The following is a 19,559-nucleotide window of genomic DNA, read 5'->3' as shown; positions in this document are numbered from 1 at the left end:
GATGAATAGAAAGTGTCAAACACCTAAAGCAGACCATATTAATGTTTATTTTAACAATAATTACAATAGTGTTGTATCAAAAATGTTCAAATTGACTTTTTTATTTACACAAGAGGCTGGAAAAATCACACTTTAATATAATGTTAAAGTGACAATATTAACACAGATATATATATATATATATATATATATATATATATATATATATATATATATATATATATATATATATATATATATATATATATATATATATATATATATATATATATATATATTTAAGTTTATTATAAAAATGGCCAAATTCTGAGTTCTAAGTTGAATGCGCTGGACAGTTTTTATTTGCCGAATTAATAGGCTATAGTTTTTCATTTTTATAATAACAAAGTCCTAAAGTTATTATTATTATTGTTTTATTTTTTTACATTTAATACATTTTGCCAAACCCAAACTTTTGAACGGTAGTAAAAGTTTGGGTTTGGAGAAACTTATTAAATGTAAAAAATAAACAAATAAAACAATAAATAATAAAACAAACAAAAACTAAAACAAATGTTAAATTGTTAAATATTTATTAAAGGTTTATATAACTGATTTATTATTGTATGCAGTTTCAAATGAAATTATTACTCCAGTCATTATTGCTTTTATTACTATTACAATTACAATTATTATTATTATTATTATTATTATTATTTTTATTATGAATAATAATAATAATAATAATAATAATAATAATAATAATAATAATAATAATAATAATAATAATAATAAATGTTAAAGTTATTTCTGAAGGAACATGTGACTGAAGACTGGAATATTGAAGCTGAAAATTAATCTTTTAAATCACTGGAATAAATTATTAAATTAAATGATAAACTACTTTTTATTAAGCAATAAGATTTTATAATTTTAAAATTTATACTTTGTTTTTGATTAAATAAATGCAGCCTTCGTGAGCAGGAGAAGCTTATTTAAAAATCCTACTGACCCCAAACTTTTAATCTGTAGTGTATATATATATTTATAAATGGTCTAATAATTATTTACTATTACTGTAGGCTGTCGTCTATTAGCTTCTGTTAAAATTAAAGTTGCAAGTCTGACAAGGTCTTACCAGTGAGCTGGTATAGGTGGGATCAGAGGTGTCTTCCTGCAGATAACGGGACAGGCCGAAGTCCGACACCTTGCACACAAGGTTGCTGTTGACCAGGATGTTGCGGGCGGCCAGGTCCCGGTGGACGTAATTCATCTCCGACAGGTACTTCATCCCTGCAGCTATCCCTCTCAACATCCCCACCAGCTGGATCACTGTGAACTGACCATCGTTTTGCTGCCATACAACAGAGTAAACACAGACATCACATTAAATTCACTAATATCTCAAAGCTTGACCTCAAGCAATGGAGATCGTTTAAACTGTAAATACATCTTTATTCTGAAGACTAGAAAAAAAAAAGACCAAAGACAAGACAATGGTGGATGACGTGTAATACTCCAGTAGAAATATAAAGTCCTCATTTTCAATATTATATTTTGACCAATAGTTTTTTGCATCTTTGTGGTGTCTTTGTTTTCTTTCCTTTCCTATGTCTCTTCCTATATATTTTCTGATTATATTTATTTATAATTTATTGATCAATGATTGCATTATGGGATCTTCATCTGTGCTCTGTCGAATTTTGATGTTGAAAAATCAACTCTACAGTTAAAAAAGTGACTTTTATTGGCATTTTACACGATTAAAATAATATAATGTATAAGAAACAATATATAGACAAATAAGTGTGTAAAATAACAGAAAGTGCACTGGCAGTTTATTACAAGATCATAATATACAACACCAACACAGACAATATATCACTTTAAACGATTAATAATGTGAATAAAAGTCACTTTTTCAAACTTTTCAAGGTTAAAAGTTATTGGGAGAAAGATCAAAGTCCCACAATGCAATTTAAAAGCTTAAATAAATATATGAAAACTGCTAATTTACGAATATTTTTAACAGTGCAAAGGCAAACCTTTCATTATTTTGGAAATAAACAGCTGGACGGTTTAAATAAACATCTTATGCCTTCGCACGCCAATAAAAGACACGTATCGATTTTTCTATTGTGCACCATTTCTGTTTAACACTCTTTATCAGTAGCTGCCTAAAAGATGTTTACAGCACACGGTGGGGGACCGTACAGTTCCTGCGAAACTTCAGTACACAGCCGCCATGTTGCACAAGAGAAAGCTTTGAACCGAACGCACGATAACAAACAGAGTGGGGGGTGCGGATCGATGCTGATGCTACTCGGATGTGCTGGATTTCTAAGCCAACTTCAAAGCGTCCCTTTATTGCGGCACCAGATCAAAGCTAGCAAGAACCAATCCATGAGATTGAAAAAAATAGGCTGAACATCGATTAAACAGCATACTTCTCCGTGCCACAGGGAAAGAATGAAGCAGAGAGAGAGAGAGAGAGAAGCAGACAGACAGAAACACTTGTTTTGGATGTTGCATTTACCCTGAGGAAGGAGTCGAGAGCGCCGTTCTCCATGAACTCGGTGACGATCATCACTGGACGGCTTTTGGTCACCACCCCCTCCAGACGGATGATGTTAGGATGGTCAAACTGACCCATGATCGATGCCTCGGACAGAAAGTCACGCCTCTGCTTCTCCGAATATCCCGCCTTCAGTGTTTTGATGGCAACGTAGAGCTCTCGTTTTCCAGGGAGTTTCAGTCGACCTTTATAAACCTCCCCAAACTCACCTGAGGCACACAGAATAAATGAGATATAATTAACACCATTAGACACACAATAAAGCTACTATTGCTGAAAGGATTTGAATCACTTTAGTTATTGCATTGTGGCAGTAGGTTAAACATTTTAAAAGTGCAAATGAAATCAAAACTACCGATATGATTATATTAGCATTGGTGTATGTCATTAAGAAAAATATAATGGTTTCTTGTTTGTTTCCAGTTAAATTCTCAGGTTAGCTCTGTCTGAGGCATTGGGCATGTCTAACATACCTCCATTTGTCAGTTTTGACAACAAACAGAAATAGCGAGGAGGAGGTGTCGGTTAAGTTATAAGAACTCTCCCAAAACTCTTTCCCCAATATTTCTTTTTTTTATGATTTGAACTTTTTATAGATTTTTTCTACTTCAAATGATGCAGATGAATATCAAATACAGAGCATTAACATGAAAGCAGAACAATACAACATAAATAAATAAAATAAATAAATAACATCAAATAAAATGCAAACGTAAACCAAACCAGAACGCAAGAAAAAAAAAAGAAAAAAAAAAGGGGGGGAGGGGTGCTAATATCATAAGCTTAATTTTTATTTTGTCTTGTTACATGTTTGTTAACATTGTGGGTTGCAGAAATTTAGAAATTTTCCCCATTTCTCAAAATATATTTCAATTCTTCCATGTAAACTATAGAAGAGTTTTTCATAAGCTGCAACTCGTCCTAACTCAGAGATCCACTCGAAGATCGAAGGTCTACTGGATGATTTCCAGTTTTTAACAATCACTCGTCTGCCTAGCATAATACACCTCTGTATCCACTGTGATTCAGTTGTATTCATGTGGCTTAAGGAACATGGGTCACCAAGTATATATAAGCTTGGGCAAAAGTCATACTGGGTCTGCAATATCTTTACAAGGTATTCATGCACCTCTCTCCAAAAATGTTGGACTTCTGGGCATTGCCATAATACATGAAATAGGTCACCTGTTACTTCTTGTTATCACCAGCATTCTGGATCATTTGTGAAACCTGCTTTGAACAGTCTCTTATGAGTCCAGTAAAATCTATGAAAAATATGAACTGTATAAGACATGTTCTAATGTCTCAACATTAACTTTAAATTCCCAGCAATTTTTCCCCAGTTCTCATCTTCAAATATGCATTTCCCCAATCTTTCCGAATGAAATCCCTACTTTCAACCCAAGCTCATTTTGGAAACGTAGCCCCGCGGACGTTTCTGGAGACCGTGATTTACGTGGCCGGAGGTACGTAAAGGCCGCGTTTGTTTTTTTTCGAGCGAACACCGCTCCGGCCCTCCTCTTCTTTCCCGATGCAATCAGTTTGTCCGCTTAGCTCACAGCGTTGCGTCGGCGGAGCGGAGGCCCCGGAGGAGGAGCTGGAGCCGGCCGCGGTGCACGACGACCGGGATCGAGTCCGGGGAACAGCAGGTTCCGGAAATCAGGTAAGATGAAAAACGGAATCCGAAAAATAAGGGCGAGAATGCGGCGGGATCCGAAAACGCGGTCGAAATGGAAGACAAGGGCTTTTGCTTTTTTTTTTTTTTCCGATCCGGCGGCTTTTCACGCGAGAACGGCGTGGGCGCGAACGCACAGCGGCCTCTCGCGGATCCGCGAAAATAAAAAAACGCTCGAATACATACCTCCCGGGACGTAAATCGCGGTCCGCAGAAACGTCCGCGGGGCTACGTTTTCACAATGAGCCCGGGTTGCCTACTTTACTACATGCACTTTGTGATTTTGCCAAGTACGATGCGATCCTGGATTAACATAAGTAGATCCTGAAACTGCTTTTATTCTAGCCAAAATAAAACAAATAAGACTTTCTCCAGAAGAAAAAAATATATATTATAAGAAATACTACAAAAATTTGGGAAATATTTGAAAAGGAGGGCTAATAATTTTGACTTCAACTGTATATACACATAGAGAAAAAACACACCACGCACCTGCCCCAATGACCTCCTCAATCTTGACCGTCGAGACGTCGATCTCTTTGGCAAATTCTCTGACCGCTTCATTGGGGTCTTCATAGGTGAAGGGGTCGATGTAGATCTTCATGCCCGGAGAGCCTGGCAGTGTCGGGCAGCCCATGGGCGTGTGGCAGTTCGACAGATCCGGCCTAAGAGTGAGCTCTAAAAAAACAGCACAATACAACACAATTTAGTCTCCGAAATGATTTTACACCCTGTTATTAACAGTTTTCATTTCAGTTCGGCTATAAAACAGCATTACAGCAAATCTATTTTATGATCGAAACGAAACGAGGTCAAGTCTAAGCACATTATTATAGAGCATTTCTGTTTTAATGCATTTATCCGAGAAGTAAATAAACAAATGCATTGTGAGTGGCTAAACGAGTGGCAATCTAAAGTGGAGCAAATGTCTCTGAAATATGAAAACTATTACAGTGAATACTGCTTGATGCTGATGATAACAATAGATTCTTATGTAGATATAGAAAGTAAAGAGGGTTGGGAATTGATGTAAATCAAGTCTGCAGCAAAATGATTTTCTAGTTTTCGGATGCGATTAATGGTTTTTAGCATCACATTCAAGAATAATGTGCTATAAATTAAATAATAAATGTAGCTGATTGTATTTAGGATACATTTAAGATGGTTTTGTTTGCCTTTTGTAATTGTATTTGTATGGAATGCATTATGTTATATTATATTATATTATATTATATTATATTATATTATATTATATTATATTATATTATATTATATTATATTATGTTATATTATATTATATTATATTATATTATATTATATTATATTATATTATATTATATTATATTATATTATTATATTATATTATATTATATTTTTTGGTAACTGAACATTTTGAAAGATTAAAATTAAGATTTGCAGGATTTAAAATGACAATTAAAATGATTTGGGTCTTAAATGCAATATTTAGATATTCATCAGATGCATCATGACTTTTATTCTGTTTTTGAGTAAATAACTATTTGATATTTCACAAAAACAAAAATTATAACAAATAAAACTAAATAAAAAATAGGAATAAAAAATAAAATAAAATAAAAAAACATATAAAATTAAAATTATAAAATAAAATAAAAACAAAGTAAAATAAAATTAAATAATATAAAATAAAAAATAAGATAAAAATAAAATAATAATAAAAAACAACCAAACAATAAAATAAAAATAAAATATAATATAATAAAATAACTTTAAAATACTACGAAAATAAAAATAAAATAAATACATACATATTTTTAAATACATTGATTTATTTTCATATTGATATTAACAGTATGGTGAAAAAACAATATAAAGGTTGGAAATAGATTTAATTTTAATGGTATATACATATATACTTCCAGCAACTATATATAGAAGAAGAATAAAATAAACAGCAAAAAAAAACAAAAAAAAAAAAAACGTGTACTTGCTAGATTGCTTACTAGATTTGTCAAGTACCACTGAAAACAATTCCAGAATGTTTAATCTAAAAAATAAAATAAAATACATAAATAAATCCCAACCTCTATATCCAGCCATCATATTGTTTATTTTTCTTCTCTCTTTCTTGCTTCTTCCTTTAAATAAAATATTATTAAGCTGGTGACTATGCTATCATTAAAGAGTGAGAGTGAAATCTCTCTCTCAGCTTTTCCAGCAGAGCCGAATCAAATTGTCCTCTGCCTTTATTCCCCCACAGGACCTCATATAAACAGATAACACAGACACGCTATCAAAACTCTCCTCATGGCAGAAGATGAAACTTCATGTGTAAACATCACGGTGTGTGTGTGTGTGTGTGTGTGTGTGTGTGTGTGTGTGTGGATGTGGAAAGTAATCTCGGAGAATCAGTGAGAAGCACAAATAAAAGCAACATTACAGAAGCTCTAAAAGGAGGTGTTCATTTCCGCTGGCCAGAAGCAGGTGTAGAAGCTGATGCAATCATGCTGAAAGACACGGAGTAACCTGTGCTTCACAAGAGCTTTAAGAGCGCTGATTCTGAAGGTGGAAGAACGAGAGCCTAGGATCGACACCCGGTGAGATGTTCAAGACTGATGGCATTATAATACCACATTCTGTGCTTGCTCGGATAAGTCCAGATTGCAGTGTGAAGTGAGGTAAATTCTGCCTGTTTACTGCGCCAATACATAATGATCATGGTTTAACAGTATCATAGATGCAGGATACTGCAATCAATCAATCAATCAATCAACAAAATGTTAACAGTGCAGATATATGGATAGTATAGACAAATAGTAAAATAGTAAGTATAGACAAATTAAGTATAGACAAATTAATTGTGGATGGATGGATGGATGGATGGATGGATGGATGGATGGATGGATGGATGGATGGATGGATGGATGGATGGATGGATGGATCGATGGATGGACGGACGGACGGAAGGACGGACAAACTATAGGAGCATGGATGAATCAAAAGAGGGAACTCTGGATGGATGGAGGGATGGATGGATAGATGAATAAACTGAGAGAGGATGAATGGATCAAAAGAGGCAGCACTGGATTTATGGATGGATGGATGGATGGATGGATGGATGGATGGATGGATGGATGGATGGATGGATGGATGGATGGAGGATGGACAGATGGTGGTGGATAGATAAACTATGAGAGGTTGGATGGATCAAAAGAGGGGATATTTAATGGATGGATGGATGGATGATGGATGGATGGATCAAAAAGGGAACATTGGATGGATAGATGGATGGATCAGTGGACGGATGAAGAGATAAATAAACAATCATATGGATAGATGAAAAGAAAGATAGATGATGGATGGATGGATAGATGGATGGATGGACGTAGAGACGGACAGATTGATGGATGGATGAATTAATAAATGAATGAATGAATGAATGAATGAATGAATGAATGAATGAATGAATGAATGAAGTATGGGATGATAGATGAAAAGAGGAAGCACAGTATGGATAGATGAATGGATGAGTGGATGGATGAACAGATAGAAAAATAAACAAACAAATAGATAGATAGAAAGACAGATGGATGGATGGATGGATGGATGGATGGAGAGATGGACGGAAAGATAGATGGATGGATGGATGGATGGATGGATGGATGGATGGATGGACAGACGGATAGACAGACAGATGGATAAACTATGGAAGGCTGGATGGATCAAAAGAGGAAATGGAAGGATGGAAGGATGAATGGATGCTTAAAAAATGGATAATTGGATGCATGGATAAACTATGGGAGGGTGGATGGATGGATGGATGGATGTATAGACAAACATACAGACAGATAGATAGATGTTGAATAGATGGATGGAAAGACGGATGGAGTGTCAGACGGACAGATGGATGAACTATGGAAAAATAGATGGATCAAAAGAAGGAACAATGGATGGATAGATGGATGGGTAGATGGAGAGATAGATAATGTAATTGTTTAATTATGCTTTTCTGATTTCTTTATTCTGATATATGTAAAATACATAAAAATACAACTGTTTCCCAGGGATGGCTTGCGGCTGAAAGGGCATCCGCTGTGAAAAAATATGCTGGATAAGTTGGCGGTTCATTCCGCTTTTTTTTAAAAGATCTAAACTCAGACCTGTGATGAGATACAAACTTACAACAAAGAGAACATATACTGATTCTCAAAAACAAAACTGTAAGTCATATGTCAAAAAGGCTTATTAAATGCCACAATGTACATCTGAATAAACACATATATTACCACACATTCACATCTATATATATATATATATATATATATATATATATATATATATATATATATATATATATATATATATATAAAAACATCTTTAAAATATTGTGCAGTTTATACATCAGCAGATCCCTTTTAAAAACAAAAGGTTGAAGTTTATTTTTACCACGGCCCGGTCTCCAGTCCTTTCAAAGCTTTACTAACTCTTTAAGTGCACATCAGGGGAAAAATATTAAAAGCAACCCATGATATGAACCCTTTAAGCTGCTGCGGGTCATGAAGGTCTGCTGAATTATTCATTTCTAACACACACGTGCACAAACCTACAGAGTGCTTTAACTTTAGAAACGCGCCTTTAGTTCATCAATAAGTCAAATGGCAAACAGTTTATCTCCCATCGTCCTCTGGAGTAATGCAGTGTAACAGCTCCACTCCATTCTTATGGCTGAGAGAGCGAAATAAAAATATATATGTTAATATTTCATAGCCACTTGAACCGTGCGTGCCGGGAACAGCAGTGACTGTGAAACTCCCACTGAACTGCCGTCCCGCAGGACAGAGGCAACTAAAAGACCAGAACTTCATCTCAACTTGAGCAGGAGGACAACAGGAGCAAACTCTGGAGAAACAACTGAAAAATATGAAAGAGACCCTGAAGACAAGCACTCAACTTCTGTACATTATTGCCAATGATTACTGGTAAAAAAAAATATTAAAAAATCTGGATAAATCAACTGACAATCAGACCAATTTATATTCATTTAACCAATAGCAGAACCATTATTTTAACCATTTATATTAATTTAACCAATAGCAGAACCATTATTTTAACCAAACACACACACGCACGCACGCACGCACGCACGCACGCACGCACACACACACACACACACACACACACACATATATATATATATATATATATATATATATATATATATATATATATATATATATATATATATATATATATATATATACATATATACATATATACACACACATTTATATTACAATACATTTACATAAGACTATTTTTAATTTTTTTTTAAATAAAAACTGTATTATTTTATTAAAAAGAATAAATGATTAATTTAAAAATATATGTTGATTACATTTATTATACATATTATATTTTATAAACATTAAAGTTGTTTAAATTTTTTTCTTTTTTAATTTATTGTTTTCTAGCCCTCCATCTGGATGATGGCTAGAGCTTTGACAAACATTTAAATCCTGCTTCTTTAGCTTCGACTTTTAAAAACAGTCAAATCTGATCAAATATTCTATCAAGAAAATCTGAAAAAATAATCCATGCTTTTATTACCACTAAATTGGACTATTGTAACACTATACTTTGGGATTGGTCAGAAAATCTTATCCCGTTTACAATTAGTTCAAAACTCTGTTGCAAGGCTTTTAACAGGTACCAAGAAACATGACCACATTACACCAGTTTTACGCTCTTTACACTGGTTGCATCGTGTTACTTTTAAAATTCTTCTTCTGGTTTTTAAATCTCTAAATGGCCTGGCACCTTCCTATCTGTCTGACATGTTGATTGAGCATCAACCTGGTCGGTCTCTTCAGTCTTCTAACCAGAAATTGTTATGCATCCCTAAGTCGAGACTGAAATGCAGGGGTGGCTGTGCCTTCGCAGTAGCTGGTCCTAGGTTGTGGAATTCTCTGCCACTCTGTATTAGATCTGTTTCATCTCTGTCTGATTTTTAAATCTAGATTAAAAGCTTATCTCTTTGATTTGGCATTTTATCAATGGAAATCGTCCGTTTTAGCTTTAATTGTACAATGTTTTTTTGTTGTGATGTGTATTCTGCAGCTTATCGGTCAACCTCTGGTTGTGTTTTAATAGTGCTATATAAATAAAATTGACATTGACATTTAACAAAATATATCTTCAAGATTTACTACTACTCCTAATACTACTACTACTACTACTACTACTACTACTATTATTATTATTTTTATTATTTTTATTATTATTATTATTATTATTATTATTCATTTATTCATTCATTCATTCATTCATTTTTTTCGGCTTAGTCCCTTTATTAATCTGGGGTTGCCACAGCGGAATGAACTGCCAACTTTTCCAGCACATGTTTTACGCAGCAGATGCCCTTGCATCTGTAACCCATCTCTTGGAAACATCTCTTGGAAATTTATATTTTGTATGACTCCCATGAGCTTGGAGGACTACATTTATACATCTCTGCAATGACTCAAAGAACTTATTAATAAAGTCATCTGGAATGGCAAAGAAAGCATTCTTGCAGGACTCCCAGAGTTCATCAATATTCGTTGGATTCATTTTCAATGCCTCCTCCTTAACCTTACCCCAAACACGCTCAATCATGTTCATATCTGGTGACTGGGATGGCCAATCCTGTAGCAACTTGACCTTCTTTGCTTTCAGGAACTTTGATGTGGAGGCTGAAGTATGAGAAGGAGCTCTATCCTGCTGAATAATTTGCCATTTCCTGTGGTTTGTAATGTAATGGGTAGCACAAATGTGTTGATACCTTAGGCTGTTGATGTTGCCATCCACTCTGCAGATCTCTAGCACACCCCCATACTAAATGTAACCCTGAACCATGATTTTTCCTTGACCAAACTTGACTGATGTCTGTAAGAATATTGGGTCCATGAGGGTTCCAACAGATCTTCTGCAGTATCTGTGATGATTGGGATGCAGTTCAACAGATTATCCATCAGACAAATCTACCTTCTGCCACTTTTCCAAATCATCAAATAGAAGTAAAGTTATTATTTGCTGCTCTTACAACTGGGAAGACAAGACTTTTGTCAGGTAGTGTATACTGTATTTGCACTGAACTGCTTTGTAATCCACTATCACCTTCTATTTAAGATGTTGTTAATCTAGCTTTGTGAACAGAAGCATCCTAATACAGTCCCTGCACACAGCAAGTGTGTGACCCTTAACCCGTGTAATCGCATTGTTTCTAAGCTCTGAATGAACAGCCGTCTCTGAAATGTCCTGATACATGAAATAATGCCTTTCTGTTTAAGAAGCTTTGAGAAAAAAAAAAAAATCAGCCCATTTGCGCTCTTGTGTGAAGCATCTGATGGTGCATAAAGGATATGCAGATCAGATTTGTCACATCTTTCTGATTTCTCAGGTGAGAGATATAGATTTTTTTTTCTTTTTGCTGTTAAAAAGTCATGCATTATAAAGCTCACTCTATTATAACCCTGACATATTACTGCTGACACACTAGTTGGTCTAATGTAAATCAAATAATTTCAAAAATGACAAATAAAAACAAAAACAAATGTGAATTAGTTTTATTTTAATCAAGTTGTTAGAGCAGCCGAATGTAGTATTGATAACCTAGTAGCCAACAGTAAACAAGACAAGCATAATGTAGACGGTTGATTGGTCTTTTGGGTGTAATGTTTTCTACGTCAGAGTATATTCTGCTAATGTGTTTTCATCCTTTATTTTTCACATGACCCTAACTCGCATGACCTCAAGAAAGCGTAGAAAAGGGATTTTTGTTTAAAATTTTTCATTTCCATTATTCGTTTCTCATGCAATACTTTAAAACGCTCATTAACACAGGGAGATGGAAACTTAGCTATTGTTTTAAGGGTCTATTATGATATTTCTCCCTGAAAAAAATAAAATAAAATAAAATAAATAAATAAATAAATAAATAAATAAATAAATAAATAAACTAATTAAATTTATGTATAGCACTGTTAATTAATTAATTACTACTACTACTACTATTCCTAATAATCATAATAATAATAATAGTAACAATAATAATAGTAACAATAATAATAACGATGATAATAATAATAATAATAATAATAATAATAATAATAATAATAACATGTGGGTGTTAAAATCAATATGTTAGTCTCAATGTTATCTCTAAGTTTATTGTTCTCAAAGACAGTCACACAATTCACATTTAGAAGACATTTACAATTCAAAACTCGCAGTTTCTCACTTCTGCCAATATTGATCAACGATTTGTCTGAATTCACAGAGCACTTCGCTCATCAGGGGTCTGTTCTTTGTACCTCGTTTAAATGATCTACTTGGACCCTGGATTTTTAATTGTGATAATTGTGTTAATTTCTGTCTATTTTGTTCCATTAAACAAGTTTGTGAATCAGATTAAAATATTGGTATCAGTTGATCTGAGATTCCGGCCAGTGCTCATGTTTGTTGTGAAGGACAGATCTACAGTATGGATGCTTTAATTAATGATAAGAAATGCAGTGATTGGCTGGTGGCAAGATAGTTTGATTAATATAAAAACACATTTATTTATTTATTTATTTAAATGAATGTTAAATACAGACATCCGATGTCAGCCATTTGATCAAAATAACAAAACATCACCACACAAAGCAGGCTCTGTGATTACCGTACTACTGAACTGTTGTACCGTTATGTTTAAGACTTCATTCAAAACTTTAAAGGGCTTACAACTAATTGAGTATAATACTGTCATTGTCAGAGAAATGAAATGCTATATTTTTAATTATTTATTTATCATTCTTAATGCTTTTTATTTGACAATACTTTGACTTTAACAGATGTTAATTGACATTAACATTAATGAATGGTCAAAAAGAGAATGAAAAAAATACAACAAAACAAAATAAACAAACATCCCAAACTGTCATCTGCAACACATTAGCACTGTTATATCTGACTATTATGTCTTAAAGCCTATAACATGACCGTGTATGCGTTTGCTCTTTGGGAGGAGTAAAATTTACATATGTGGGTTTCAACAACCTGATACATTTACACTGGTTCAGTTTCTTCTGGAATAAGTCCCAGACCATGATTTGATTTTTCAGAGGCATTTACAACTGCCTTTTTCACTATCGAATAGCTATCCAATCAGAAAAGAAAAGAAAAAAGAAAAAAAAAACATGAAGTGATGAGGTTAAAATAGCACACAAAACAAAATATATAAGACCCATTAGAATTACACTGAATGTTTTAAAACTTTGAAACAGTTAGACAGACTCAGCATTGCTATTATAAACTGTGGCTGTCATGAGATGTGTTTTAGCTCAACAACTCTGACTGAAAGGGCTGTGGTATAAACAATATGCTATTGGCTATTTTTAAAAAGGGGGAGGGGCTATTAAACATGCCCCACCCTGTCATCATGTTTCAATTGAAATTATGTCACGTCTCATCCAAAGCCATGCATTTCAAGACATTTAAGTGGACCTTTAAATCAATATTACACAATACCATATCTCCATCTTATGTTCAGTAGTCATTTTTTTTCTTCATTCGCTGCAGTTTAAGTCTTTCAGCTCCTTAGGGTGCTCATTAGAGACGGAGAAAGAGAAAGCGGTGGGCGTTTTATTTCTAACCAGGTTCCAGTTTACTGACTAGCACAACAGCCCTGGTTGTGACTCAGCAAAATGAAGGCACAGAAATAGCAGTGACATGACAGACAAAAAAAGGGGCATTTAAGACAAGACGGAGCATAGAGTTTCACGCAGGCTCCTACTGTTGGCTGGGCAGGTAGAGTAATGCTGACATTTCATGGAAGAAAGGATTTGAGCAAAAACATGCTGTGCTGCCGAGACACTGCACTGCTGTATTGTTAATAAAGCTGTTTACAAACTAATTCAATAAGATGAAAAAGACATGCATGCACAGATGGATGGATGGATGGATGGATGGATGGATGGATGGATGGAAAATGGAAAACACCCATACTTTCACATTCACACACACACACTACGGTCAATTTAGTTTGTATAGTTCACCTATAATACATGTCTTTGAAATAGGTAGGAGGAAACCGGAGCACACGGAGGAAACCCACACCAACACTGGGAGAACATGCAAACTCTACACAGAAATGTTACCTTAAATTGATTTTAGTTTATGGGTTTACTCTTTTATTTTAAAGTAAAGTAATTAATCGTTTTATCTGTGTAGTAAATGCAAATCAAATTTAAACTGAATCAGAATCGAATTAATATAATCAGTATAAATCAAAAACTTTAGCCATGGCTGATTGTTTAACTGCACTTTGCAACTTAAATGGCTTGCTTTCAACTGCAGGGAGCACAATAAGCCAGGAAAGGTCCCAATATTAAACATGGTGATTTTCTCCAGAAGAATTAATAAACTTAGAAAACTAAGAGTCGTTTGCAGCATAACTGCATGTTACACCTGTGTTCCTTCAAGCCATTGTACTTTTTTTTTTTTTTTACATGAATTATTTAATTTATTTTTTTTTAAATTAATGGATTTATTTTATTTCAATTTAAAAAGTAATAATAAAATGTTGCTAACTCTGTTCAATTTGTTTTTGTTTTAAATAATAAACTTTACAAAAAGGACTGTTAGGAGTACAGTTAAAGCACCAAAGCGAAATAATATTAATAAAAGTAGTAATACCATTAAAATCTTAATATACCCATCCCTAGTGGTACCTTTTTCAAAAGTTGCACTTTTATCTATCAGGTTCACATCTGTACCTTAAAGGTACATATTTATACCTAAAAGTACAATAGTTTACCTTATAGTACCTTAAAGGTATGAAAGTATACCCTTTAGGTACAAATATATTTCTATAAGGTACCAATGTGCACCTGTAAGGTATAAAAGTGCACCTTTTGAAAAGGTGCCACCCCAGTGCCAGCTTTAGTACTTTATTTCTGAGAGTGCAGTTGTCATGAATACCACAATACAAGAGCCCCTTTCACACAGTGTTACCAGTAAATATCTGGAAAGTAATTCATCAATAAAATCTAACAAAGGAAAAGTGGAAAAATTAACCATGTTTGGTGTTCATATGGCTTGAAATTGGTATTAAGTAAACATTTGTTTAGTAATTTAACATAAAATTGTTTGATAGTGTTCATTTGGAAAGCCAAAACTCTAGCGGGTCCACCAGACCCATGAACACTGGCTGAGTAACCAAAATACGAACACTACACAAAGGTTAAAATGAAAACGGCTTCTTCAAAACGGTCCGTTTTCAGTGCTCGAAAACTCTGGGGTAGTGTGGATGAAAGGCGTAACTGAAGCAAAACTTTTGCATTTTTAAATTAATGCCAAATTCAGACTGCATGACTTTTAAAGTAGTGGTGTCGCAGATGTTTTCACACAGCATGACTATTTGGACTAGTGTTTTGTCGCTGCTTTGTTTACACAGCAAGATGGATTGGCGACAGGGGCTTTCACATAGCATGACTTCGCAGACAACTTTGTCCAAACTATGTCTCAAAGCCAAAAACATGTAGTATATATTTTGTTAATAACTACATTATAAGAAAGAAGCTTTAAATGGGGTAGAAAATGTACATATTTTCTCCTCAGGGTTTGAAGGGAAATGGCCATTTCTCCTCAACTTTCTTTTTTAACTTTCTGTAAGTAACGTCAAACAGACACGGGTGCTCCTGTCAAATCTCCACTAGTTTTTCCTACATTTCTTGGTTCTAAATAAACCGAAAATTAGCGCTTTTAACTTCTCCCCCAGCCTCCCGCTGGCCTGCAAGTACACACACACACAAGTGAATGCTGCTCTCTCATTGGCTGAAGGCGATCACCGATGTTATTTTCAGTCAAAACTCATTCCACACGGCATGATTTGATGCATGATTTCAGGCATTTGTTGGCGATTTCTCAAAACCTGTAAATGGGCCTAAATTTGAAGCTCCTAGCTTTCACACTTTTCCCCGTTTCAAGGGCCAAGGAGAAGGAGTAGGGGCAGGGGTAAAAAAACAGAATTGGGATTGGGCCTTAGTTTCAACTACCATTACACATAAAAAACATTTTCACTAGTGAAAATCTAGTCTGCCCTTGACATTGGAGGTAATATTTTAATATCCTTATATGTAATAAGTTTGAAAGTCCCCTTAAGTTAACTTCTGTATGCAGACACCAACTTTACACTTCCAGCACCTTTACTAAAAAAAAAGTTTTAATAATCCTAATGCTAGGAAACCCAAGGATGTCTGTGACATTTTCGCCAATTATATTCAGCGGAGAGTCCTTCGCTTTGTTTTAGCTCATATGCATTGACATTCAGGACTGAATAAATTCTGATACAGTAATTATCCGAATATTTCTCCTGACAATGAGATCATGTTCCCACAGCCTCTTGTTCTCTTTTTTTCTTATTCCTGCTTTCTAAATTGTCTGTTTGATGTGTGAGTCTGGCTGTCACATCATTTGTTTACTTTTTCGTCTGCACTTATGTTAATTAAATTTGGTTTCGCAGATCGCCCACCGAATCCTCCGAGAGGTTGCTTACAAGGAGACAGAGAGACAGAAAGAGAAAGAGAGAGAGAGAGAAAGAGAGAGATTTCGCACTTCCTAATGAGCCTGAAGCCTCTTGCAGGGCTGTGGGATGTATACGGGTTGGAAGAGCTTTTTTCGTGTCAGCTTTTTAAAAGCGTGCAGGCCTGGAGCGATCCCTCATTCCTTTCCTCCGTTACACTGCATCCCCCGGCGTTTCCTGTAACCTCACATCTATATTTTTCAGTTTTTGCCTCTTTGTTTGCTTTAGTTCCAATTTAAAACCCATTTCAGGATAATATTTGCCTCAGAGGAAGGGGCGGAGCCGAGTATAAAACGCAGATGTCAATCAACATCAATCGTGTTTTTTTTTTTCTTTCTATCAGTTTTTTCATTCATTCATTCATTCATTCATTCATTCATTCATTCAGTTTCTTTTGGCTTGGTTCCTTTTTACCGGAAGAATAAACCACCAACTTATCCAGCATGTGTTTTACACAGCGGATGCCCTTCCAGCTGCAACTCAGCACTGGCAACTCAGAGAGCTACACTCTCGCACTCATACACTACAGCCAATATACCACATGTCTTTGGACCTGGACTGGGTCTTTGGTGTTTGAAATACTGTTAGAGACAGTTGGCAATTCTCTGGAGTTACAGTTTACAGTTTCAGTATAACATATTTTTCTTAGTTACCTTTTTCCGCAAGTACTGCTGAAAATTGGTATTATTATACCAAAACAATACCTACATTAGAACTTAAACAGAGTTAAGAAATCAATATTTCTTGGAATAAGCCTGATTTTCAATTAAAACACATAAAAAACATTTGTTATTTTGACCAATTACCATTTACTGGAAAATATGCTGTGAATGGAAATGATTTTAATATTAGTTTAACAGAAAAATCATCAAATTTGAAAACATTTTACTCACACATATACTTAATAAAGTGATTCAATCAAGAAAAAAATAATTTTAAAAGTGGTCTTCTTTATTTATTTATTTATTTATTTATTTATTTATTTATTTATTTATTTATTTATGTATTTATTCTCTACTGTTTCATGCATCAATCTTTATAAAATTGAAACAAACAAATAAAAATTAAATAAATTGTATTTAAAAATGTAAAATAAAATAAAATAAAATAAAATAAAATAAAATAAAATCTGTTTTATGCCAGTAACTTAGCAGGTTTAGACCTGTCATGTGCGAATAACATCACTAGTAGGTGGTAACAATAACTTAATCATTAAAAAAACTATTAAACTTATTAAAGAAGTTTAGCCTTCGTTGCCAGTGGACATTTCAGAATAGCAACAACACAAAATGCAAAACAAAAGTGGTAAATAACTGATTATCAAACAAAAAAAGAATGTTTTGCAGTGGCCTGGCCAGATTCCTGACATAAATCCAATTGAGAATCTGTCGAGGGAACTAAAGATTACAGCGGTACAACAAAAAAGTCTGTACAATGACTTTTGGACCTTGGATATTTTGGAATGGGTTTGTCTTTAAAGCTTTATCTGTAATTTTGTAAATTAATTTCCCTTCATATGAGTTTTTTTTTTTTTTTTTTTTACTTCAGGAACCCAGCTGTTGCTTTTTATAATGGAAAAGTTTGCTCACCTCTGCCAGTGCTGTAATGCTGGAGTTTGTCACTGTACACTGCCTCCTTATTGTAAGCTCGTTTCCTTTGAGAGAAAGACAGAAAGAAGCAATAGAATTTTAAAAACATAGCTATTAAATGAGTCTGGATTTGCTCAGCTTGTTTAAACATTCACAATCTGAGTCGCTTTATCACCTTAAGTGTTAATAATTAGTAAATGATTAATTAATAATTAATAATTGTTGTGAGGGCTTTTCTTGCTCATACTGTAGAGTGGTGTGAAAAAGTATTTGCCACTTTCTGATTTTGTTAAATTGCAATGTGTTAGATCATCAAACTAATTCATATATTAGTCAAAGACAACTCAAGTAAACACATCATGCAGTTTTTAAATAGAGTTTTTTATTATTATGGGAAACAAAATACATAGCCCTGAAGTCAGTACGAGGGCAAACACTTTTGTACACAACTGTAGATGTTTGGTCAGACAAGGAAGTAAAAAGCTGGCCCAAATTGAAGATTGTTCTTGTAAAACACCAGCAACTTAGTGACACAATGACACAATGTTTTTATTCAATAGTTGATGCTATAACACTAGAAAGTTAGATCCAACTTTCTGTCTGACTAAAACTGAAGTAAGAAAACTAAACTCTTAGTCGGGCTGGTTTTGCATACAGTTGTGTCTGGGGGTTTGGAGAAACCTTTTTGTGGTCCAAATCTTTTATTTTTTGGATTAAAAGCTTGAATTGCTTACTGTTTACAGGAATTGCATCACCTCACCCATCATTACTGTTAGCCTACAGCAAAGAACTGACTCAGATAAAGACCAATTTATCAGCAAGAGGAGATGCTTTACTCTTGAGGAGAGCTAGTGGCTAAACTAAGACTCGCTGCAAGCAGAGAGCTTTGATATACAGCATGACACTAATAAATCGCTAGAAAATGTACCACTCTTATTTGTACTAGGATGTAACATATTAACTTTTTATGTTCATAATGCAATTTTTTTGCAAAAATTTATATTGTTTAAAAGATGATACAATTTAATAAAAAATAACTGTGTATTAGAAAAAACAAATATACAGTTTACATAATGTGTAATACATATTTTGCTTAACATTATACTAAAACTGCATTATGAAATGCAAAAAAATAAATAAATAAAATCATATAATATA

The 19,559-nt window shown here is 34.0% G+C and overlaps 1 protein-coding gene across 3 annotated transcripts in view; it reads right to left on the bottom strand.

Annotated features, from left to right (window-relative positions):
- Nucleotides 1-19,559, bottom strand: part of ephb1 (EPH receptor B1) — a 561,737-nt gene that overhangs the window by 29,915 nt on the left and 512,263 nt on the right. For all 3 annotated transcript variants that reach the window (XM_087241322.1, XM_087241321.1, XM_087241320.1), the window contains 4 exons: nucleotides 18,402-18,466; nucleotides 4,722-4,907; nucleotides 2,516-2,763; nucleotides 1,118-1,333 (listed from right to left, as the gene is read on the bottom strand). In XM_087241322.1, coding sequence (XP_087097448.1) covers nucleotides 1,118-1,333; nucleotides 2,516-2,763; nucleotides 4,722-4,907; nucleotides 18,402-18,466 — 715 coding nt within the window. The remainder of the gene's footprint in view (nucleotides 1-1,117; nucleotides 1,334-2,515; nucleotides 2,764-4,721; nucleotides 4,908-18,401; nucleotides 18,467-19,559) is intronic.

Source organism: Danio rerio, chromosome 2 (assembly GCF_052040795.2).
Source record: "Danio rerio strain M-AB ecotype USA chromosome 2, GRCz13ab, whole genome shotgun sequence".
Lineage (NCBI taxonomy): Eukaryota > Metazoa > Chordata > Actinopteri > Cypriniformes > Danionidae > Danio > Danio rerio.
Note: the sequence above shows the minus strand (reverse complement) of the source record. Positions and strands in the feature narration are given on the sequence as shown.